At 43.4% G+C, this 25592-nt stretch overlaps 1 protein-coding gene across 2 annotated transcripts in view; it reads right to left on the reverse strand.

Moving 5' to 3' along the window:
* The window catches only part of EPC1 (enhancer of polycomb homolog 1), an 84782-nt gene that overhangs the window by 34037 nt on the left and 25153 nt on the right, over positions 1-25592 (reverse strand). For both annotated transcript variants that reach the window (XM_081100743.1, XM_081100744.1), the window contains exon 2: positions 31-190. In XM_081100743.1, coding sequence (XP_080956869.1) covers positions 31-190 — 160 coding nt within the window. The remainder of the gene's footprint in view (positions 1-30; positions 191-25592) is intronic.

A 25592-nucleotide genomic window follows, 5' to 3' on the forward strand; every position in this document is an offset into this window, starting at 1 on the left:
AGGATAATTATTAAGAGAGTAGATACTTACGCTGTATGTGAATGAGCTGCTTTGGCATCTTAAATTCCCCAGGATATATAGACTCATAGTAAGCAATATTACTTTCTGCCTCTGGGACAGGTATAACCATATTATCCCTCTTCTCGCCATACACTTGCTGTGCTGAAATAGCCCGTTGAAGATGGTGTTCCTAAAAAGAGGGGGAAATAGGTAAGTTTATGTATTTTTTTAAAAAGCAAACAGAATATATAGCATTATAAAGAGACTTTTGTTCATTTGTTTCTAAAATAGAGGGACTTTAGTAGTCTTGAAAGGATGTTGATAACAATAGAGTTAGTAGTACAAGTATTTTAGGTAGAAAGATTTTTTTCGACACACTGTACATTTCTTCAAATTAAAAAAAAGTATTCCATTGAAATTAACAGTTAAATTACACAAAATTGCAAAAGCTGACTAAAACTGTTATTTCAAGTTTGCGTTTTACAGAGGAAATTCAAAACAAAAGGGTTAAAACATTAAACTTGTATGAACAGAGCAGGCTATGGCTAAAAAATATTTTGATTCTAATCGCCTACTCACTTCCATACAAATATGATATTTTCAAAGAAGTATAGTGAATACACTATTTTTACTTGACGAAATGGATACAGATTCAAACCTGGTCTTTTGTCTGGGATAATAACCTTAAAAAACCAAAAAACTAATTTTCAGACCCCTTTTGAACAATACTAAAGTATAGGGATTGAAAGCATAGGCTCTGGAGTTTTATGTCTCTTGACAAGATACTTCAGTCTTCTAAATCTATTTCCTCCAGTAAGTGAGAAATAGAATCTACGTGATAGGCTTGGTTAGAGATTTAAATAAGGTAAGTATATATAAAATGGTTAATATGATGTGTGTCATATAACAGTTACTCAAAATAAGCTCTGATTTAGTCACCATGAAGGATGATTTTGCCAGTTTGTGATACTACCAACTGCCATCAAAATACGAAGCTCTCATATAGCCTTATAATCACTGAATTTTAGTAAACATTTTATTAAATTTTAACTGTTTTCTTAAGTATATAAAATAAAAGTTCAAGGATGAAAAACATTCCAACAGTATGAAAACAAAAAATCCAGTCCTCATAAGTAGCCTCTGTTAAAGATAGACAAAGATGGTAATTGACCGGACCTTTGCTATGCCTCCCATTGGCTAATCAGCATGATATGCAAATTAGCTGCCAACAAAGATGGCAGCTAATTTGCATACTGCAGGCAGGGCGGAACAGCGGGAGCCACCATCTGGGCCCCGTGTGCCGCCTAAGCCCTGCCCCCAGTTGGGTCCCCCATGTGCCGCCTAAGCCCTGCCCCCAGCCAGGACCCCCGTGTGCCACCTAAGCTCTGCGTCGCCCCCAGCCGGGACCCCCGTGTGCTGCCTAAGCCCCGCCCCCAGCCAGGACCTCCATGTGCCGCCTAAGCCCTGCGCTGCCTAAGCCCAGCCCCGCCTAAGCCCCGCCCCCCAGCCGGGACTCCAATGTGCCCCCTAAACCCTGCGCCCAGCCAGGACCCCCGTGTGCCGCCTAAGCCCCGCACCCAGCCGGGACCCCATGGCAATCTGAGAGCAGGAAAGTGCGGCTTTAGGCAGCACCCAGGAGGGCCTGCCCCCAGGTCTCCGCGGCAATCTGGCGATCTGTGAGCAGGAAAGTGCAGCCTGCAGGCACCACCCCACCATGTCCACAGCTCAAGGGAGAGTACAACACGCAGTGGAGGCCAGGAGCCTGAGAGATCAACACAGAGGGGTGCCTGCTCCAAGCCTCCACGGTGTGGCTGGGGGCAGGCCCCCAGCAGACACACACACACACACAGCCAACTGCTCCGAGCCTACGTGGTGCGGCTGGGGGCAGGCCCCAGCAGACACATACACACACACATACACACGGGACGCCTGCTCCAAGCTTCTGCTGCTAGACTGTGGCCATCAGTAGACATCCACTGAGGGCTCCCAGACCGTGAGAGGGGCAGACTGGGCTGAGGGAACCCCACCCCCCAGTGCATCGTGCACCGGGCCTCTAGTATACTAATAAAAGGGTAATATGCTGATTAGACCAGATAGACCGGACGTCTCCTGAATGTCCTTCCGGACAAAGCTGCAGTGGCTGCAAGGGCCGAGGGCAGGTGGCCATGGTGGCTGGCAGCATCAGCAGTGGTGGGTGACGGGGGAGGTGCCTTCCCCGGATGGGTGCAGTCACCTCCCGCAGCCCCTCACCCAGGCTGGCCACATCCTCATGGGGTGAGGGTCCCCATTGGGGGGCTTGACCAGCCTGCAAACAGCCATCAGCCCCTCACCCAGGCTGGCCAGGCACCCCAGCAGGGACCCCCACCCTGAAAGGGCTGTAGCCAGCCTGTAAACAGCCATCAACCACTCACCCAGGCTGGCCACGCACCCCAATGGGGACCCCCACACTGAAGGGGCTGTGGCCAGCCTGCAAACAGCCATTAGCCCCTCACCCAGGCTGGCCAGGCACTCCTATATAATAAAAGGGTAATATGCAAATTGACCCTAACAGCAGAACAACTGGCAAAGACTGGTCACCATGACACACACTGACCACCAGTGGGCAGATGCTCAATGCAGGAGCTGCTTCTGGTGGTCAGTGTGCTCCCACAGGCGGAGCTCTGCTCAGCCACAAGCAAGGCTGGCGGCTGCCAGTACAGCGGTGGTGGTGGGAGCCTCTCCTGCCTCCTCAGCAGCGCTAACGATGTCCGACTGCAGCTTAGGCCTGCTACCTGCTGGCAAGTGGACATCCCCCGAGGGCTCCCGGGCTGCCAGAGTGATGTCTGACTGCCAGCTTAGGTCCAATCCCCCCCCAGGGAGTGGGCCTAAGTCAGCAGGTGGTCATCCCCCGAGGGGTCCCAGACTGCGAGAGGGCACAGGACAGGCTGAGAGACCCTCCCGAGTGCACAAATTTTTGTGCACCGGGCCTCTAATATATAATAAAGAGGGAATATGCAAATTGACCATCTAACAGTCAAGATGGCTGTGCCTACAGCGGAAGCAGGGATTGCATAACACAAGAATGGCTGCAATCATCAGGGACCTGAGCCTGCGTGCCGCTGGGCCAGGGCAGGAGACCTGAGGCTGTGCCCCCAACCTGGTGGGGCTTGATGGGGGACCTCAGGCCACGTGCCCCGCCTGACAGAGCTCGAAAGGTGACCTCAGGCTGTGCCCCCCACCTGGCAGGGCTTGACGGGGAACCTCAGGCTGTGCCCCCTGCCCCAGCGCCAGGCTGGGGGATCTCAGGCCACGCCCCCTGCCAGCAGGGCTTGATGGGGGAACTCAGGCCGCATGCCCCACCTGACAGAGCTTGATAGGGACCTCAAGGCGTTCCCCCTGCACCGGCCTGGGGGATCTCAGACCACGCACCCAGCCCCGGGGCACGTGAGGCTGAGCCCCCCACCTGGCAGGGCTTGACAGGGGACCTCAGGCCATGTCCCCTGCCCTGGCGCCAGGCCAGGCAACCTGAGGCTGCACCCCCTGCCCGCCATGCGCCGGGGGACCTGAAGCTGCACACCCTGCCCAGTGGGGCTTGACAGGGGTGGGGCTGGCCTGGTCTGGATCTTGCCCAATATGGGGGGTGGGGCTGGCCGGGTGGGCTGGGACTTGACTCTGGGTCAAGCGGCGCACCCCAGACTCTGACAGGAGGAAGATTTTCATATACATTTTACTAATTTTCTTTCATCTCTGACACTTCTATTACAGAGAAAGGGCAAATAGCAATATTAAAATATTTCCTCTATTTCCCCTTTAATGTGCACAAATTTTGTGCACCGGGGCACTAGTCTATAATAATAAAAGCATAATATGCTAATTAGATCGGACGTCCTTCTGGACGAAGCCAGGGCTGTGAGGGACCCCAAGTCCTAGGTGCCTGCTGGCTGCCGGAGCAAAGCCCTGGTCCCAGGTGCCTTTCTTCATTGTAAATAAAGGAAGAACTGGACAAAATCTATGAAACATCTGTTTGCAAACATTGGACAACTGGCAATGCAGAATTTTGATCACTGAGAGAAGGGAAACAAAGGGAGAGAGCCCTAATATGTATGTCCCTGATTTTCTGCCTGGAGAAACTTTCTGGATCATATATAGTAAATGGAAGGGGATTCTAAACAGAGCATGGTGGTCTCACTGAGTTGGGGAAACAGATCAGGGATCAGGGAGGCTGCAATGGCTCGACTTTGTGGGCCAGTGTATCAAACAGAAGGGCATTGCCCAGATAAAGAGCCCCAAACATGTGCATGGGGTCTCACTGAGTCTTTAGCTGCATACTGTGCCCTGCATACTTAGAATGAAATTTCAAGTGGTTGGTCCAAGAACAATTACTGAGTACAGAACAAACTACTAGGAAGCAATAGGCTAATTAAGTCCCAGCACTAACAAAGAATTGAGAGATGGTAGAGTTCTGATCCCTCACAGTAATGAGACCTTTTTGAACATCTGGTACAGTTAATAGAGACCCCAGAAGGGCCATGCCTTGATATTAAGGCTAAATAATCCTAGATTAAAGGCCACCGTAAGTCCATACCAACAGAGCTTACATTCAAGTCTTGAAAGCTAATCTGCAGGCAATTTAACTGTCTTCCAAGTAAAGGTGCTCTTTAAAAGAAGAAGAAAAAATTTAGACACTTAGCAATTACTAGGAAGAAGCAGGAAAGTGGGAATCAAAGTAGGGAAATATAAATAGACTAAAAAAACCCCAATAATGATTGAAAGCAGACAAGAATTTTAGACAGTTATTATAAATATGTTAAGGAACTTAAATGAAAGCATGAACATAATAAGGACATAAATAGAAGATATAGAAAAGAGCAAAGTGTGCCCTAGCTGGTTTGGCTCAGTGGATAAAGTGTCAGCCCGTGGACTGAAGGGTCCCGGGTTTGATTCCAGTCAAAGGCATATGCCTGGGTTGCTGGCTTGATCCCCAGTGGGGGGCATTCAGGTGGCAGCCAATTAATGATCCTCTCTCATCATCATCATTGATGCTTCTCTTTCCCTTTCTCTCTGAAATAAATTAAAATATATATAAAAGAAAAAAGAGCAAAGTGAAACTTCTAGAAATAAAAGATCCTATATAATAAAAGGCTAATATGCAAATCAACCAAATGGCAGAACAATAGGTAGATAAGACGTGCACTGACCACCAGGGGACAGACGCTCATCGCAGGAGTTGCTCATGGTCAGTGCGCTCCCACAGGGGGAGCACCACTCAGCCAGAAGCCCTGAGCCAGGCTCACAGCTGGTGAGCACAGTGGAGGTGGTGGGAGCCTCTCCCACCTCCGCGGCAGCCCTAAGGATGTCCAACTGATGGCTTAGGGGGAGCGGATGTAAGCTGCCAGTCAGACAACCCCCGAGGGCTTCCAGACTGCGAGAGGGCTCAGGCTGGGCTGAGGGACCTCCCTCCCCTGAGTGCACAAATTTCGTGCACCGGGCCTCTAGCTTTTAGATATCTAATACAAATGAAAACTGTAAAACGACTTGAGTCCTTAGCCCTTGTACATATTCACTCTTGTAATTTCATCCACTATCATGGCTTTAATTACCACCTGTATGCTGATGACCAGATAAAGAAATCTTAATTTCTAGCCCAGATTTTTGCTAAACTCTAGGCACATGTATAAAATATCTCTTATTATATGTTCCAAAGATATATCTCTCAGAACATCAACATTCCCATCTGGTGATTCTGCAAGTCTGTTCCTCCTCCTGTTAACCTATTACAATTAATTGAACCATCATATATCCAGTCATCCAAGCTAAAAGCCTTAATTTTTCCACCTCCTTCTTCCTACTTCCCCATTTCTAAATTAGGCATCAGATCCTCTAGATTTCATTCATTTTTTTCATAGTTCAGACAGCAACTAGTCTTCTTACCTAAGCATACTATTCTCAAATTCCCTTCTACAGTTACTGCCAGTGGTCTAAAAGAATTTGATCATGCCACTGTCATGCTTAATCCTTGGCTCTCTGTTGCTTTTGTGATAAAATTCAAACTTCTTGGCATGGCAAACAAGGTCTTTCATGATTAGCTTTACCTAATCCTTCCAGTCCAACACCTTACCACTTCCCACCCTGAATTTCACACTCTGGCCATATAACTTTCTATAACACCCATTGGTGATGTTTCCTGTCTTTAATCATACAAATCTCTGTGTTCTTTATAATTCTACTAAGATGTCACCCCTCTTTTAGAAAGTCTTTCACAACTATTTTGTAATACTACCACAATGGTAACATAGAAAACAAGTAGGGGTAATTTTTAAAATGTCTATTTCATAAAGACCCAATTAAAATCCTTATAAAATTGAAAACTGAGCAAGCCAGAATAAAAAAAAAAAATTCCTGACAGGGTTTTCACTCCTAAACTACCCTTCTCATACATATCAGAAGGGGCAGGACACTACAGGTAGGGAAGAACATCAAACGTAAGAAAAACCTCAATAATTGTTTTAAAAAGGCATTTATCTTGGATAAAATTTTAATATACTTTGAAGAAATGACTTTGGAAGTCCTTTTTAGCTTTGGGTTATAAAGCTTTAATAATTTCACTTAGGCTTTATTAATGCCTATTAATTCATCTTTCTAGAATTAAAATAATAAAAGCTAACATGTACTGAGCATTTATCACATGCCAGGCTTGAGTTTCACAAATCTTGCTTCATTTAAAGCTTAAAACAATACTATTACACACCCATCTAGAAAAAGAGGTGGCAACACCCTCTCTATTTCATCTATCAGTAAACTTGCCTAGGTTCATTCATAGCTGAATTCAAACCCAGCTGTATGAACTCTAAACAACTTCACTATATTTATATTGACTCTCAAAATATGTATATTCCCCATAGATTGTTCATTAGTTGCAAGGGAAAACGAGTAACTATACAGTGGAGAAAACTGGACCACACCTTGACTGGGTGATCAAAATTAACATTATTATTGAGGGACACATAGATATATGTGCCTTCAGATGTGATGCCATGAGAGTACGGCATCTTTTCTGTAATATTCTAGGTAGGAATGCAAAACCTAAATCTAACTGAGGAAACATCAGACAAACCCCAAATGATATCCATTTAAAAAAAAAATCAAAGGAACTGTGATCTTAAGAAATGTCATCATCATAAAAAGATTACCCCTCCCCCACCAGTGAAATATTTAAGTTCATGATATAGGCAACTTACTCTCAAATGGCTTGAAAAAAAAATACGTGTGTGCAGGAATGACAGAAAGTGTGTGAAAAAAAAATCACAAAGGCAGTGGGGCAAAATGCTAATAATAGGTAAATATGGGTGTAATACTCCTTTTCTTTTCTGTAAGTTTGAAATTAATTTCAAACAATAGCTTTTTTATTGTTGTTGTTAATCTTCACCTGAGGATATTTTTCCATTGAAGGAAGGAGAAGAGACAGAGAGAAACATTGATTGATATGAGACTGACACATTGATTAGTTGCCTCCCGCACACCAAGGTTAGTGCCCTTGATGGGAATCCAACCAGGGACCCTTCAGTCCACAGGCCGAATCTCTACCCACTAAGCAAAACCAGCTTGGGCTCAAATAATAGCTTTTTTAAAAGCTAAGAGCAAAAGGAAACTTAAGAAAAAGTAGACTCTCTATAAGCATGAGGAAAAGATGCAAGTACCTTTTCCAGAATTGCTGCCAAGAAACTGCATGATCTTTCATAAGTCAAAGTTTCCAGCTCTTAATTTCCCAATCTTAACTAGATAGTCTCAGACTACTGTCCTCTGAATAGTAGTTACAGGGATATCATTAGGTGTTATGAAAGGAATTCTGTGATTAAATAATTTTGGGAAATACACATACAGGGATAAATAATATTGAGTAGTTTCTTTACAGAGCAATCCTCATAAATTTTACATAGCCAAAACACACCACGGTTTTCCAAACGAGAATACAAAAGTCAATCTTTTGTTACTATTCATTGACCATTGTCAGTATGACTTACCTAAATTTTTGGTGAGACCAAGTCTTTACTGTTTAGTATTAAAAAGTATGGTAAGCATGCCCTAACCGAGTGGCCAGCAAAGTCATTAGTCAACAGAGCCAAATATCAACAGTACAATGATTGAAATTTCTTTTGAGAGCCAAATTTTTTAAACTTAAACTATATAGGTAGGTACATTGTTATTAACTTAATTAGGGTACTCCTAAGCTGGCCTTTGCTAAAAACGTCCTCAATCTGACTGAGGTACATTCGCCGAGGTCGACCCCTTCCAACTCTCCCATCCACACTCGTCTTGTATACTTGTTTTGTCTATCTTTTGTCACCTGTGCTCGATTTGTGGACGCGACTAGCACTAACCACTGCACAATGAGACTGCTGAGACTGATTGGCTCACTCATCTCATGCATGAATCGTGCGCACCTCCCCGCACTGTGTATCCCGCGGCCCGCCTGCGCTGGGTCTCCTGTCGCCCGAACGACACCCCCCACTTCTTCTAACGCCACTTCTTCAAAATAGACTCACCCAGGTTGAAAACTGACTTCTGCACATGGGCCACGAAATTTCAATCGCACTGTATGTGTGCGCCTGCACGTGGTATTTTGTGGAAGAGCCACACTCAAGGGGCCAAAGAGCCGCAGGTGGCTTGCGAGCCGCGGTTTGCCAACCACTGCCCTAACTGGTTAGGCTCAGTGGATAGAGTGTAGGCCTGCGGACTGAAGGGTCCCAGGTTCGATTCCGGTCAAGGGCATATATCTTGGTTGCGGGCACATCCCCAGTAGGGGTGTGCAGGAGGCAGCTGATTGATATTTCTCTCTCATTGATGTTTCTAACTCTCTATCCCTCTCCCTTCCTCTCTGTAAAAATCAATAAAATATATATATATTTTAAAAGTACGGTAAGCATTAAAGCAAAGTTGTAATGTTAAACTGTGGTATACAAAATTCATTATCTTCTACAATAATAGTTTATTAATTTTGGAAAACAACTTTGTGACTCTACTGTTCAACTCATACTGAGGTATCTTTCACTAAGTTCATTTTAAAAAAGGAAAATTGCATTTAAACTACGAAATCTCTGTGCAAAGATAATACCAATTAGGGCTTGGAAAACCATAGTCTTGGGGGCAAATTCCACCTACTACCTGCTTTTGTAAATAATTTTATTAGCATAGTTACACTAATTCATTTACATATTGTCCATAGATGCTTATGCCCTATAACAGCAGAGTTGAATAGTTGTGACAGAGACTGTAAAGCCTGCAAAGCCCGAAATATTTACTGTCTCTTTACAAAACGTTTACACTCTTGATATATAGTTATTTATGCTATTTAATTTTTGGGACTCAGCAGTCTGGTTGTGGTAAGGTGGACCTTTGACAGACACTAAAGCATGCTCTACTATTTACATGGCAGAAATGACAGAGAGAAGAGGGGAGTTAAGTTATTTAGTACAAGTTTTAATCACTCTGCTCACACTCTACCAGACACAATCTACATTCTAAAGATATATTATAATGTCTATTTTATAGGGAAAGTGAAGCTCAGTAAGTTTAAGTCACTTGCCCTAAGTAGGATTTGGATTGAGGTCTGACTCCTCATGGTCTTTTTACTGTTGCTTAATTCCTCTTCCTTATCTTCTTTTGCTTTCCTTATATATGGCTGAGTTCTGGTTGGTACTCAGAGGAGGACTAAGAATACTAAGAGAAAAGCATAAGGGAGTTTTAAACAGCTAAGAGATGAGCAACAGCATCATGGTTACAGTGATCTCTGGGAAGATACAACCAGATAAATCTAGAAAGTAACAGCAGATTTCCTTTCTTTTCTTTTTTTTTTTTTTAAACAGAATTCTCATTAGAGTGCTTTACTAGATTAGAGCTCATAAACCTGCTGGTGATACCTAGGCATCCTGGATATGAAGGATGAAGCTGAGGAATATTAAGTACCACACGAAAGCCAAGTTACACGGGTACATATGCTTCCCTGTATAAACTAAATACTCTTAATTGCCTATTATCCCCACATGTACAGAGGTTCTCAGTAAAGGGTAAAGTATGCTTTTCTTTAATAAATATTATTTCATCTTGCTGAGTGGACAATAGAAAAATATTAAAATTTGTTACTTCTTTCCCTGGACTTCCAACACTTGTATTTTTAACACCACATTTATCAAATGTGGGAACAAAATGATCTTTTTACAGAAATAATTAGTAACATCCTCTAAGAAGGAAATATGCTTTTAATTAATATATATTCTACTATAAAAGAAGTCAGAAGATACTGATTTACCACCTCAGAGAATAAGGGCCTATGTGATGAACTAAGAAGGTTGAAACAAAGTCTCAAGTCAGACTAAATTTGACCATCCCCTGGTTCTACAAAAATTACAGATTTTTCTGTTATGTTTTCCTATTATGTTTGCCAGTCATTGCAGCAATCAAGACTTAGCTATTATTACACTGCTTTTATTAATAATATTTTGTTTTACCCATCAAAAATATAAACCTTTAGGATTTGTCTGAATGCTAAGATTTATACATTTAAGGTACCTTTGGAAAATACTATACATGGCTGGTGCAGGAAAAAGTGCTAGTTTATACAATATTCTTATTATTCATTTCAGACTAAACCTAAAAATAACCTTACAAAATTTTCTTTCTTTTCTTAACTAATACCAAGTCCCTTGGTTTTATCAAAACCATAAAACTTCCCATGCAATTTCTGAAGGTATGTTATTGTATAGTGGCTAAAAAATAAAAAGCGTTCTCATAGTCTCAATATGTTCTTAATTATATATTTGTTTCCCCCACTTACTCAAATTCAGTCTCCTTTTATTTAAAGTAACTAACACAGTGGTGAATGAAAATAAATCATATTTCATAATTTCAAATTATTTTAATTAATTTAATGTTATTTGGTACTACAAATTTTCTTGTATATAAAACATACCGTACACAAATAAAATCTGACTTTATTAGAATACTCTGTATTCAATAGGAAGACATATACAAGGTATACTATTTAACAATACACATTCTAATGCCAGAAACCCAGACTGAATCCCAATTCTGCCGTTTACTAATTGCAATTTAGATTCTCTAAACATCAATATTCTTATTAGTAAAATGAGGTAACTGCCATTATAGGGATAAAATGAGATAAGAAATGCAGGTACACCTCTTAGCACAGTACCTAGTACATACTTATTAGTTCTTCATATGAAAATAATGAAACCAATTAAGCCATTTTTCCTTATTAGTAATGGGTAGAAAATGCTTTCCTAAGTTATAAGGCTGCATTGAGGAAAAGTGAAGTTATACCAAGGTGCATTAATATAAACTACTTTACTGTAGCTATATATGAACCAACAAATCAATAATAAAACTAATTCCAAATTTATCCTGTGTTTTCTTAAATAAATCATTTCTCCTATTAATCTTACAAAAGAACACATTTTAAATCTCCAATTCATTTTTACTGGCAGACCGACACTGTTAACAAAATAATCCTAACCTCTGAAGATGATCAAATCTCACTATAGAACTCAAGAAGTATATATGACAAATTCATACTATGGTCAGTCACTTTTTCAGCTTTTACGAGAGAATGAGAACTTTCTACACACTTTAAAAGTACAAGCAAAAATGCAATACAGTCATAAAGAAGCCTTGTTCTCCCAGCTTTCCTGATCAAGTTAAATCAGTGGCAATAATTCATTTAAAAGATTATTTGATATCACACACTTCATCCCAATGGGTAGTGATAACTCACCAGAAAAATTTTAAACTTTTAAAGCTACCTAAACTAGGTCTGGCAAAAGAAAGAAAAATGCCTAACTTTTATTTGGGAAGAAAGGGCAAATGGTTGCAAAACTTGAAAAATATACCTATAGCAGTTTCAGGTCTAATCCTAACACACTTTAGCTGGTATTTATAAACTTAGAAAGTAAATTATATTCCTTCTTGCAAAGGTCTTTAGGCTCATACAAACACTCTTATATGATAGCCTATTTATTGTCTGGAGTCCGCCAGATAATATTTAAGTTTCTTAAAAAATGTTAAGTTGCCGAGACCGTTTGGCTCAGTGGATGGAGCGTCGGCCTGCGGACTGAGAGGTCCCGGGTTCGATTCCGGTCAGGGGCATGTGCCTGGGTTCCGGGCGCATCCCCAGTGGGAGATGTGCAGGAGGCGGCTGATCGATGTTTCTCTCTCATCGATGTTTCTGACTCTCTATCTCTCTCCCTTTCTCTCTGTAAAAAATCAATAAAATATATTTTAAAAAAAGTGTTAAGTAAACTATGCTAAAAGTTTGTATCATCTCAAGAGTTGCATTAAATTGGTTCAGAATGGAAGGATGATTCTTCTATACCTAAATAAGAACAAGTAATGTACTTAATAAAAATCTCATTTCAAAGCAGCAAACTCTGACAGATGCTGACATTCTATTCTTTTTTTTAACTCTATAAAGGCAAATTAACTTTCTAGTAATAAATGGCTGTCAATCTGATCATGACAACCAAAATATGCCTGCTACTAAGAAATTGAGATTATTTACATTTCTATTATAATCTGAACAATCCATGGTCAGAATGAAAAACTTACTTTTTAATAGTGAAGGACAGATTAAAGACCTTAAGCTCAGGAGAGATAAAACATGGCCTATTGAAGTTATGTCTTCACAAATGTCCTCTAAAAAAGAGAGGACAGTTAGCACATTGTCCAAATGCAAGGAATTGTAGGATTGAATCTACAATAATTATCTATCCTCTTTTCTTCATCTTCTTTCCCCAATACACAAAGATGAATACTGAAAGTCTAGTAGGTAGTCTTTAATTCTGTTCATCCAATTATTTCTGATTTGGTCAGGTACACATTACAACTGTGCTTTTTCTGGCCCTCCTGTGGCTGGCTGGTGGCACAGGTGACTATTTCTGGCCAATGAGCTGTGAAAGCTTCTTATGTTACTTCTGGACCAGAGTATTTAATTGCTGGTAAATTATGTGCAATCCTTCAAAATGCTCCTTCCACCTGTCACCATGTTTGAGATATTGACAGCTGCATCAGCCTGGTTTCCCAGCTAACCCATGAAAAAAATATGACATTAACAAGAAATAAACTTTTGGCCCTGGGGGTTTGGCTCAGTGGATGGAGCGTTGGCCTGCAGACTGAGGGGTCCCGGGTTCGGTTCCGGTCGAGGGCATGTGCCTTGGTTGGGGGGTGTGCAGGGGGCAGCTGATTGATGTTTCTCTCTCATTGATGTTTCTGGCTCTCTGTCCCTCTCCCTCCTCTCTGTGGGAAGTCAATAAAATATATATATATATATATATATATATATATATATATATATATGGAATAAACTTTTGAAGTTGTTTGTTATTATATCATAACCTAGTTTGTCCTGACTGACATAAATTGGTGCCAGAAATGGGATACTTTTATAACACAAAGACTAAAATATATACCATTAGTTTGGGGGCCAGGAAGCAAGGAAAATCCTCCAAAGCTGGAAGGATCGCAATTCATATTAGGCAGCACAAAATATTGGTAAAAGTCAGTTATGATGACTTGAAAAGGAGATAATGCATGTAACAAATCTCAAGCTCTAGACGAAGTTAAAAAAAACACCCTGAACATTAAAATAGTGTGATAGCTGCTCCACAATAAATAAAAAATTTTGAAAACTGACCCGTTAGTAAGCAGGAATGAAAAGGAAGAATCCAAAAATTTGTGGACTTATAGTTATTTGAAGACTGCTGCTCAATCCAAGCCATAAATTAAAAAATCAAGGTCTTAGGTGCCCGGCTAGCTCAGTCGGTAGAGCATGAGACTTAAAAAAATCAAGGTCTTTGACTAAGAAAAGAGCAATCAACTTTGAGGAAGTTTGATATTATTTAACTGGTATTTCTATGCTGGATTCACTGGGGAGGAGATGAGACAATTTTGTCTGTGGGAAAGAAAATGATCCAAACTTTTGGTTGACCAGAGGGCAGATCTGTCATTGTGCTGTTTGCCAAAAATTTTTGTTCTTTGCCTTTTGGTCATATGGTAGAACTAGAGGCCCAGCGCGTGATATCACGCGAAGTAATCTATCGCTGTTCGCAGCCCTGCCCACCTGCCGCCTACCTTGCTGCGATCGGAGCCTGTGGGCCATGGAGGAGGGACCGAGAGGTGCTCAAAGCATCTCATGGTGACCGGTCGTTTGGTCGTACTGGTCATCACGACACTGGCTTTATATATATACTAGAGGCCCGGTGCACAAAAATTTGCACCGGGGGGGGGGGTCCCTCAGCCCGGCCTGTGCCCTCTCGCAGTCTGGGACCCCTCAGGAGATAACGACCTGCTGGCTTAGGCCTGCTCCCGGGTGGCAGAGGGCAGGCCTAATCCCTAGGTGCAGCCCCTGGTCGGGCTCAGAGCAGGGCCAATTGGGGAATTGGGGCGCCTTCCCCTGTCATGCACAGAGCAGGGCAGATTGGGAGGTTGCGATGCCACCCTCAGTCACGCTCAGGGTAGGGCCGATTGGGGGAGTGGGGCACCGCTCCCTGTCACACTCAAGGTAGGGTCGATAGGGAGGTTGTGGCGCCACCCCCTGTCACCCACAGAGCAGGGCCGATCAGGGGGTTGGGGAGCTCCCCCCCCGTCACGCACTGAGCAGGGCCCATCAGGGGGTTGGGGAGCTCCCCCCTGTCACGCACAGAGCAGGGCGGATCAGGGGGTTGGGTTGCCGCCACTGTTACACTCAGGGCAGGGCTGATGGGGAGGTTATGGCTCTACCCCATCACACACAGAGCAGGGCCTGTGGGGTGGGGGGGTTGGGGTGCCGTCCTCTATCACCCACAGAGCAGGGCCGATCAGGGGGTTGGGGCGCCGCCACTCTCACACTCAGGGCAGGGCCGATGGGGAGGTTATGGCTCTACCCCGTCACACACAGAGCAGGGCCCGTGGGGTGGGGGGGTTGGGGCGCCTTCCCCTGTCAGGAACAGAGCAGGGCCTATAGGGAGGTTGTGGCCCCGCCCCCTGTCACACACAGAGCCACAGGGCGATAAGGGGGTTTGGGCGCTGCCCCCTGTCATGCTGATCCCGGTGCCAGGAGACCTCACAGCTCCACTGATCCCAGTGCTGGGAGGCATATTACCCTTTTACTATATAGGATAGAGGCCTGGTGCATCGGTGGGGCCAGCTGGTTTGCCCTGAAGGGTGTCCCGGATCAGGGTGGGGGTCCCCACTGGGGTGCCTGGCCAGCCTGAATGAGGGGATGATGGCTGTTTGCAGCTGGTCACACACCCTTCAGGGTGGGGGTCCCCACTGGGGTGCCTGGGCAGTCTGGGTGAGGGGCTGAGGGCTGTTTTCAGGCTGGGACTGAAGCTCCCAACTGCTCCTTTTTTCCTTTCTTTTTTTTTTTTTTTTTTTTTTTTAAATTCTGAGCCAGCTTTAGCTCTGAGGCTCCAGCTCTTAGGCCTCCGCTCCTGAAAGCAGGTATCTGGTTTGTTTAGGTTCTACAATCGAAACTCTGTATCAATTCCAGGTCTGAGATCCCGGCTAGCTGAAAGCTGGTTTCTGGGGTTTTGTTTAGCTTCTATTTTTGTAACTGTGTTTCAAACTGCCAGCTCAGAGGCCTTCAGTGGCAGGCGGGGAACATTGGAGTCCTCCGTCACTGAAGCAAGCAAGCCTCATGTTAGTTTCAAGCTGCCTGGCTGCCGGCCACCATCTTGGCTGGCAGTTAATTTGCATATCACCCTGATTAGCCAATGGGAAGGGTAGCGGTCATACGCCAATTACCATGTTTCTCTTCTATTAGATAGGATTAGAGGACCCATGCACAAAATTTATGCACTGGGCACAGGTATCCTCAGCCCAGCCTGCATCCTCTCCAATCTGGGACCCCTCAGGGAATGTCCAACTGCCGGTTTCGGCCCGATCCCAGGGTTCGGGCCAAAACCGGCAGTTGGACATCCTTCTCATAATCCAAAACTGCTAGGTCCTAACCGCTTGCCTGCCTGCCTGCTCGATTGCCCCTAACCACTTCTGCCTGCCAGCCTGATCACCTTGTAACTGCTCCCTTGCCAGCCTGATTAACACCTAACTGCTCCCCTGCTGGCTCGATCACCCCCAACTGCCCTCCCCTGCCGGCCTGGTTGCCCCCAACTGCCCTCCCCTGCCGGCCTGATCTCGCCCCCCAACTGCTCTCCCCTGCCAGCCTGATCGCCCCCAACTGCCCTCCTCTGCTGGCCTGGTCTCGCCCCAACTGCCCTCCTCTGCTGGCCAATTTGGTTCTGATTGGTCAGTTTCTATGCTAGTCAGTGTCAAAAGCCCTGCCTCTTAGGCAGCCATTGGCTCCTCACAGTTGACCCAGAGTTGGTTCTGATTGGTCGGTTTCTATGCCAGTCAGTGTCTCTGGGCCTATCCACAGGGCCTGATCAGAAAGGCGCGGCTGATCAGCAGCACCGGTAAAGGCCTGGAGAGAAATAGAGGTGCGGCTACTGACCAGGCCTGGAGCTAAAGAGAGAGGCAAGTGCTCATCAGCAGCTGCCATCAAGGCTACGAATGAGACCCTGCTTCTCTCTTTAGGCCTTTCTCAGGGCCTGATTTGCAGACCCCTCAGCAGTCAGTGCTGGGTCACAGTGCCTGAAGCCATAGCAGTCAGCGCTGGGTCGCCACGGCAACCCAGCACTAACTGCAGAACTGACTTCCGGTTGGTCAAGCCTCCTGGTCATTGCGGATGTGACGGTCCCAGGGTTTTTATATATTAGGATAGATTATACTTCCTGGTTCCATTGTTGTTAGGTGGAGCTATAAGACTTGTTTTGGCCATTGAGTTTTAAGCTGAAGTGATAGGTAACTTCTGAACAGATAATTTGAATAACTGATACAAGATATGAAAAATTCCAGACTCTTTCCTCTATTACAGTGTCCAACAATGTTCAGGATGGAGGATGCTCTGTCAGCTGGATTTGGAGTGAAGTCATGTAGAACAGAACCCCCAAATTAACTCTATGGGCAATGCAGTGTTAGGAATTAATTTGTCATAAAGGAACTAATATTTTAGGATTGTATATTTATAGCACAGCCTTACCTATACTGTCTCATAATTAGAGAAACCCTGAACGTCACTGAACATTTGAGTCAGAAAAAGCTTATAGATCAAGTAGTTCCAAGTTCATTCTACAAATGATAAAACTAAGATCTAGCAGTTAAGTAATGTGTCTAATCACATAGAAATAACATGGTAAAAGAATTTAATGGAATAATCATTGTTCCACTAAATTACAGTGGGAATTATGCTCCTAATCTTTAAACACAGCTCTGGGACAGATTAAGCTGTTAATTCTATCATAAGCATTATTTATGAATAGATTAACAGGTAAGCCTAGTCTATCATTAAGAATGTTAATTCTGCTCTAGTCGGTTTGGCTCAGTGGATAGAGTATCGGCCTGTGAACTGAAAGGTCCCAGGTTCGATTCTGGTCAAGGGTATGTACCGTGGTTGCGGGCACATCCCTAGTTGGGGGTGTGCAGGAGGCAGCTGGTCGATGTTTCTCTCTCATCGATGTTTCTGATTCTCTATCCCTCTCCCTTCCTCTCTGTAAAAAACCAATAACATATATTAAAAAAAAAAGAATGTTAATGCTATCATAAGCATTTCTTATTTTGCCCATCTTTAGAAAAAAAAATTTCATATGAATAAATTAACAGGCAAATCTAGTCATTCATTCAACAAATAATGGAAACATTAAGTTCTGAAGCTAAAGGTACTTGGAGTTTAGAGTCAGATGGTAAAGACTAAGCAAATAACCACATAAATAAAAAGGAAGTTTAAACAGTAATTGCTAAGATATGATTATTATTGGAGCATGTCACAGACTTATCCTAATGGGTAGATATCTTGAACTGAGATCTAAGGGATCAGAAAGAGGTTACTAAACCAACTTGTAGAGGAATATTTTAGTACATAGGAATAAACAAGAAATAATCCCGTGGTTGGAGAAAACTTGGAAGGAATTGGACCAATCAAAAGGAGGTATAGGCGGTGGCAGAGTAGGATGATGCTACATGGACATGCTCCCAGGAACAAGCTGGAATTAGGACTGAAATACAGAAAGGCTTCCTGAATAGTCAATGGGAAACTCACAGGAGAGAACCCTGATACCCAAGGACCAAAGGTGGAGACCATGTAGAGACTGGTAGGAGGGGCAGAGGCATGAAAGGGCTGGCTGGGCACCCACAGACAACAACTTAAGTCCCAGAGAGATATCTCAGCTGGGGGGGGGGGGGGGGGGAGGGGAGGAGGGGAAGGGGTGCCACTGAGAACTCTGGTATCTAATCCCAAAGCTAGGCTCCCCAGCAGAGAGCACCAAACTGAGGAGGGTACCCACATAACATCTAGCTGTGAAAAGCAGTGGGGTGCTGTCTGCCAGGGAGTGGCAGCTGAAAGTTCAGGCACCCTCTTAAAGGGCCAACGCACAAAAATGCCCTGTGGAGCCACCCACCTTGTGCTCTGGCAGAGGGAGGGTAAAGTGGACTGGAGCTGTGAGAGCAGAACCCAGGACTAGGGACTCAGGAGATAGAGCTCAGAAGGCAGACACTCCATGTTTCCTGGCCTCAGTCATTCCCTCACATAGCAAAGGACATCTTTCCCACATAGACATCTGCCTTGCCTGGAGAAAAGACAGTGGACACACCCTATTGGAAAACACCTTGGCCTGAGGCCACTTAAGATATTAAAAGTAACAGTCTCCAGGCAGAAGCAACTGCCCCACTCTGTTGAAAAAAAACTCTTGCCACACCTGAGGATGATTGCCTGGGGGCAACTCAAGTCAGAAATCTATTAGACTGTAGACAGAGGCGGTCTCTGGAGGCTTTGAGACTTCTACTTGATCCACTTAGTCAGAAACAGCCTTTAACACTGCCCTGCACTAGAGATTGAGAGGTACAGAGGATATACTGAAAACATAGCCACAAATCCAAACTGACAACCAAAATGAGGAGACAAAGAAACAACCCCCAAATGAAAGAACTAGAGAATTCTCCAGAAGAAGTAAATGAAGCAGGTATAAGAAATTTATCTGAAACAGAGTTCAGAGTAATGATGGTAAAAATGCTCAACAGTATGAAAAAAGATATAGTAACGGACTTCCAAAATGGCGACCAGCAGGAAGGTAGGGAGGGAGGGAGTGTGAGAGCGCAAGCAAGTGATAGAGGAGTGTGTGGACGTGTGTGGTGTGTGTGTGTATGAGCTAGGGACAGTTAGATTCTGCAGGTCTTCTAAGGGGCTGCTAATCCAGGCAGTCTTAGGCAGCGGAGTCCCGCTCCCTGCACGGACACTCCTGGGCGGCCAGCACAGGCACGGCGATCACGCCATCTTGGGAAACAGAGCTGCTTGAGACTAGGATCCTGGCCTCAGCACCACCCAGTCTGATCTCAGATGCGTACCAGGACCCTGCAGCCACTGCGGACAGAGGTGACCACAGCTACAGACCTGCGGACAGCAAAAGTTCAGAAATCCCCGGGGCAGATCCGTGAGTAACAGAGCCCATCCCCCCTTCCCGCAGGCTTGCGGGCAGCGCCAGACTAACTGATAGACGCACCCCTTGCCGGGGCCTCAGCGCTCCAGGAACTTTAGCCTGGAAGTGCGGGAGCACCTTGGAACTGATCCTACGCGCACTGCCAGCTTCTGAGCCCTGGGCTGGAAGCAAACGCGCGAACCCCAGGAACTGAGCCTAGTCGCACTGCCGGCTTCTGAGCCCTGGGCTGGGAGCAAACGCGCGAACCCCAGGAACTGAGCCTAGGCGCACTGCTGGCTTCGGAGCCATGGGCTGGGAGCAATCGCGCAAACACCAGGAATTTGTCCCACATATCACAGGCCCAGGGACCCTGATTCTCTGGGCAGGTAGCAACACCAAGCACCAGTGACTTGACTGTGTTTCTTTTCACCTGCGCCTGAGATCCTGATTTCCTATGCATTCATACTAAGAGCCAGTGACTCCAATTCCTGGTGCAAGGGCACACAGGGACCCTGATTCTCAAGGCAAGGTCACGCGAAGCAACAGAGACTCTGACACTGGATTCTGGGGAACTCTGACTCCTGAAACACGCTAGGAGGCTCTGGTTTTCAACGTGCTTCAGGGGGTGTCTGTTTCAGCACGGTGCAGGCAGGGTCCCTGATTCTAAGGGCGCGTACGAGGCCACATTGAGCGCTGACAACACTGACTCTGAGCAAGCCTGGTTCGCACCAACCCACAACAACCACACATCTTAGTGTCAGAGCTCTTCAGTGACACTAGGGTGGTGGGAGGCTCCCACTGCACACGACCCAGGCCCAAGCAACTCGACGTTTGAACCATCGGGAGATAATCAGAATGAAGAGACGAAACAACACCCAGAGGAAAGACAATGAGGAGTCACCAAGAAAGGACATTAATGAAGGTGAAGCATGCAACATGACAGAAAAAGAATACAGAATAATGGTTGTACAATTCATTCATCGGATGGAGGAGAAAATCAACAACCTATGCAAGAATCAGGAAGAAATGAAAAGTGATATAGCTACAATCAAAAGCACCATGGAAACTTTCAACAGCAGACTAGAAGAAGCAGAGGACCGAATTAGTGAGTTAGAAGATAAGGCAGAGAAACAAGCTCAATCTGAACAGCAACTGGAGAAAAAAATTAAAAAGCAGGAGGAGAGCCTAAGGGAGCTTCGGGACAACATGAAACGAAGTAACATACGCATAACAGGGCTGCAAGAAGGACAAGAAGAGCAGCAAGGATTAGAAAATCTATTTGAAGAAATAATGTCAGAAAACTTCCCAGATATGGGGAAGAAAAAAGTTACATAAGTACAGAGAGTCCCAGGCAAGGTGAACCCCAAAAGACGCACACCAAGACAAGACATAATAACGATGGCAAATGTACAAGACAAAGACAGAATCTTAAAGGCTGCAAGAGAGAAACAGAGAGTTACCTACAAAGGATCCCCCATCAGATTATCAAATGATTTTTCAACAGAAACACATCAGGCCAGAAAAGAATGGACAGAAATTTACAAAGTGATGCAAAGCAAAGGACTGAATCCAAGAATACTCTATCCAGCAAGGCTACCATTCAAAATTGAAGGGGAAATAAGAAGTTTCACAGACAAAAAAAGGCTAAGGGAGTTTATCACCACCAAGCCAGCAATGCAAGAAATGCTAAAGGGACTGGTGTAAAAAGAAGAACTAAAAAGCCCAGAAAGAAAACAGCCACACAAAAAAAATAGAAATGGCTACAAACAAGTACCTTTCAATAATAACTTTAAACGTAAATGGACTAAATGGTCCAATCAAAAGACATCGAGTGGCTGAATGGATAAAAAAACATGACCCATGTATTTGCTGTCTACAAGAGACCCACCTCATTAAAAGGGACTCACACAGACTGAAAGTGAAGGGGTGGAAAAATATCTTTCAGGCAAATGGAAATGAAAAAAAAGCTGGAGTAGCAATACTTATATCAGACAAAATAGAACTCAAAGTGAAGCCCATAATAAGAGATAAGAAAGGCCACTTCATAACACTAAAGGGATCAATACAACAAGAGGATATAACCCTGATAAACATATATGCATCCAATGCAGGAGCAACCAAATACGTAAGAAAACTCCTAGAAGATATCAGGGGCGAGATCGACAACAATACAATCATAGTAGGGGACTTTAATACACCACTGACATCACTGAATAAATCCGCTAGACAAAAACTCAGCAAAGAAACAGCAATCCTAAATGACTCACTAGATCAGATGGACTTAATTGACATCTTCAGAACACTTCACCCCAAAGCCACAAAATACACATTCTTCTCAAGTGCTCATGGGACATCTTCAAAAATAGACCACATATTGGGTCACAAACAAAGTCTCCCCAAATTCAAGAAGACTGAAATCATACCAAGCATCTTCTCAGACCACAAGGCCATAATATTAGAAATAAACTACAACAAAAACAACTCAAAATACTCAAACACTTGGATGCTGAATAGCACGTTATTAAATATTGATTGGGTTACCAATGAGATCAAAGAAGAAATTAAAAACATCCTGGAAACTAATGACAATGAAAACACAACAATACAAAACCTTTGGGACGCAATGAAAGCAGTCCTGAGAGGAAAGTTTATAGCTCTACAGGCCTATCTCATAAAACAAGAAAAAATGGTAGTAAATCATCTAACTCTACAGCTCAAAGAATTAGAGAGCAACAAGAAAAGCCCAGAGTGAGCAGAAGAAAGGAGATAATAAAGATTAGAGCAGAAATAAATGACATAGAGACCAAAAAAACAATACAGAAAATCAATGAAACCAAGAGCTGCTTCTTTGAAAGGATAAACAAGATTGACAAACCTCTAGCCAGGCTCACCAAGAAGCAAAGAGAAAGGACCCAAATCAACAAAATCAGAAATGATAGAGGCGAAATAACAACAGACCCCACAGAAATACAAATGATTGTTAATAAATACTATGGAAAACTCTACTCTAACAAACTGGACAACCTGGAGGAAATGGACATATTCTTAGAAAAATACAACATTCCAACACTTGATCAGGAAGAATCTAAGAATCTCAATAGGCCAATAACTATGGAAGAAATTGAAGCAGTCATCAAAAAGCTTCCAGCAAACAAAAGCCCAGGACCAGACGGCTTCACAGGGGAGTTTTACCAAACATTCAAGGAAGAACTAAAACCTATCCTCCTCAGACTACTACAAAAAATCCAAGAGGAAGGAACACTTCCAAGCTCATTCTATGAAGCCAGCATCACCCTAATACCAAAACCAGGTAAAGACAACACAATGAAAGAGAATTACAGGCCAATATACCTCATGAACATAGATGCCAAAATCCTCAACAAAATCTTAGCAAATCGGATCCAGCAGTACATCAGAAAGATCATACACCACGACCAAGTAGGATTTATCCCAGGGATGCAAGGATGGTACAATATCCGCAAATCAATAAACGTGATATATCACATAAACAGATTGAAAGAAAAAAACACACAGTCATTTCAATTGATGCAAAAAAAGCGTTTGACAAAATTCAACACCCATTTTTGATAAAAACTCTCAGCAAGGTGGGAATTGAAGGATCATACCTCAACGTAATAAAAGCCATATATGACAAACCCACAGCCAAGATCATACTCAATGGACAAAAATTAACACCATTTCCCCTAAGAACAGGAACAAGACAGGGATGCCCACTCTCACCACTCCTGTTCGACATAGTACTGGAAGTATTAGCCACTGCAATTAGACAAGAAGAAGAAATAAAAGGCATCCAAATTGGAAAAAAAGAAGTAAAACTGTCCTTATTTGCAGATGACATGATATTATACTTAAAAACCCCAAAGACTCCATCAATAAACTATTAGACTTAATAAAAGAATTCGGCAATGTAGCAGGATACAAAATTAATGCCAATAAATCTATGGCATTTCTATACACCAATAGTGAATGTGCAGGAAGAGAGACTAAAAAAGCAATTCCATTTACCATCGCACCAAAAAAATTAAGCTACCTAGGAATAAACTTAACTAAAGAGGTAAAAGACCTCTTCTCAGAAAACTACAGGACATTGAAAAAAGAGATAGAGGAAGACATAAAGAGATGGAAGAACATACCATGTTTTTGGATTGGTAGAATCAACATCATTAAAATGTCCATACTACCCAAAGCAATCTATAAATTCAACGCACTTCCCATTAAAAAACCAATGGCATATTTCACAGACCTAGAACGTACTCTCCAAAAATTCACCTGGAATAAAAAAAGACCCGAATAGCTGCAGCAATCCTGAGAAAGAACAAAGTAGGTGGGATCTCAATACCAGATATCAAGCTGTATTACAAAGCCACTGTTCTCAAAACTGCCTGGTACTGGAACAAGAACAGACATATAGATCAATGGAATAGAATAGAGAGCCCAGAAATCAGCCCAAACCAATACGCTCAATTAATATTTGACAAAGGAGGCAAGAGCATAGCATGGAGTCAAGATAGTCTATTCAATAAATGGTGTTGGGAAAATTGGACAGATACATGCAAGAAAATGAAACTAGACCACCAACTTTCACCATACACAAAAATAAACTCAAAATGGATAAAGGACTTAAATATACGACGGGAAACCATACAAATACTAGAAAAATCCCAAGGTAACAAAATCTCAGACATATGCTGAAGCAATTTCTTCACCGATACAGCTCCTAGGGCATTGGAAACCAAAGAGAAAATAAACAAATGGGACTACATCAAAATAAAAAGCTTCTGCACAGCAAAAGAAACCATCAACAAAACAACGAGAAAACCCACTGTGTGGGAAAACATATTTGCCAATGTCATATCTGATAAGGGCCTCATCTCCAAAATTTATAGGGAACTCATACAACTTAACAAAAGGAAGATAAACAACCCAATCAAAAAATGGGCAAAGGACACTTTTCAAAAGGGGACATTCAGAAAGCCAAGAGACATATGAAAACATGCTCAAAGTCACTAATCATCCAAGAGATGCAAATCAAAACAACAATGAGGTACCATCTCACACCTGTCAGAATGGCTGTCATCAACAAATCAACAAACGACAAGTGCTGGAGAGGATGTGGAGAAAAAGGAACACTTGTGCACTGCTGGTGGGAATGCAGACTGGTGCAGCCACTATGGAAGACAGTATGGAGTTTCCTCAAAGAACTACAAATGGAACTCCCATTTGACCCTGTGATCCCACTTCTAGGAATATATCCCAAGAAACCAGAAACACCAATCAGAAAGGATATATGCACCCCTATGTTCATAGCAGCACAATTCACCATAGCTAAGATCTGGAAACAGCCTAAGTGCCCATCTGTAGATGAATGGGTTAGAAAACTGTGGTACATCTACACGATGGAATACTATGCTGCTATAAAAAAGAAGGAATTCTTACCATTTGCAACAGCATGGATGGAACTGGAGAGCATTATGCTAAGTGAAATAAGCCAGTCAATGAAGGAAAAATACCACATGATCTCACTCATTTCTGGATAATAAAGACCATTATAAGCTTATGAACAAAAATAGATACAGAGGCAGAGCTGCTCGAACAGACTGTCCAAGTACAGCAGGAAGGCCGGGGAGGGTGGGGGGCCGGAGGGGGGTGGGTAAGAGATCAAGCAAAGGACTTGTATGCATGCATATAAGCATAACCAATGGACATAAGACACTGGGGGGTAGGGGAGGCCAGGGGATTGTCAAGGGCGGGGGGGGGGGGGGAAGGAGACATATGTAATACTTTTTGTAATACTTTAAGCAATAAAAATAAAAAGAGTAACTATGAAAACAGAACAGTCTGAGATAAAGATTGACATAACACAAATAAAGAACACATTGTAAGGAAAACACAGCAGATTAGGGGAAGCTGAGGATTGAATCAGTGAATTAGAAGACAGAGTTGAAAATATCACTCAATCAGAAAACCAAAAAGAAAAAACAATTAAAAAACAGGAGGACAGCTTAAGGGAGCTGTGGGACAATGTGAAACATAACAATATTAGAATAGTAGGTGTGCCAGAAGAAGCAAAAAGGGAGA

The sequence above is a fragment of the Myotis nattereri genome (assembly GCF_964212035.1).
Source record: "Myotis nattereri genome assembly, chromosome: 1".
Classification (NCBI taxonomy): Eukaryota; Metazoa; Chordata; class Mammalia; order Chiroptera; family Vespertilionidae; genus Myotis; species Myotis nattereri.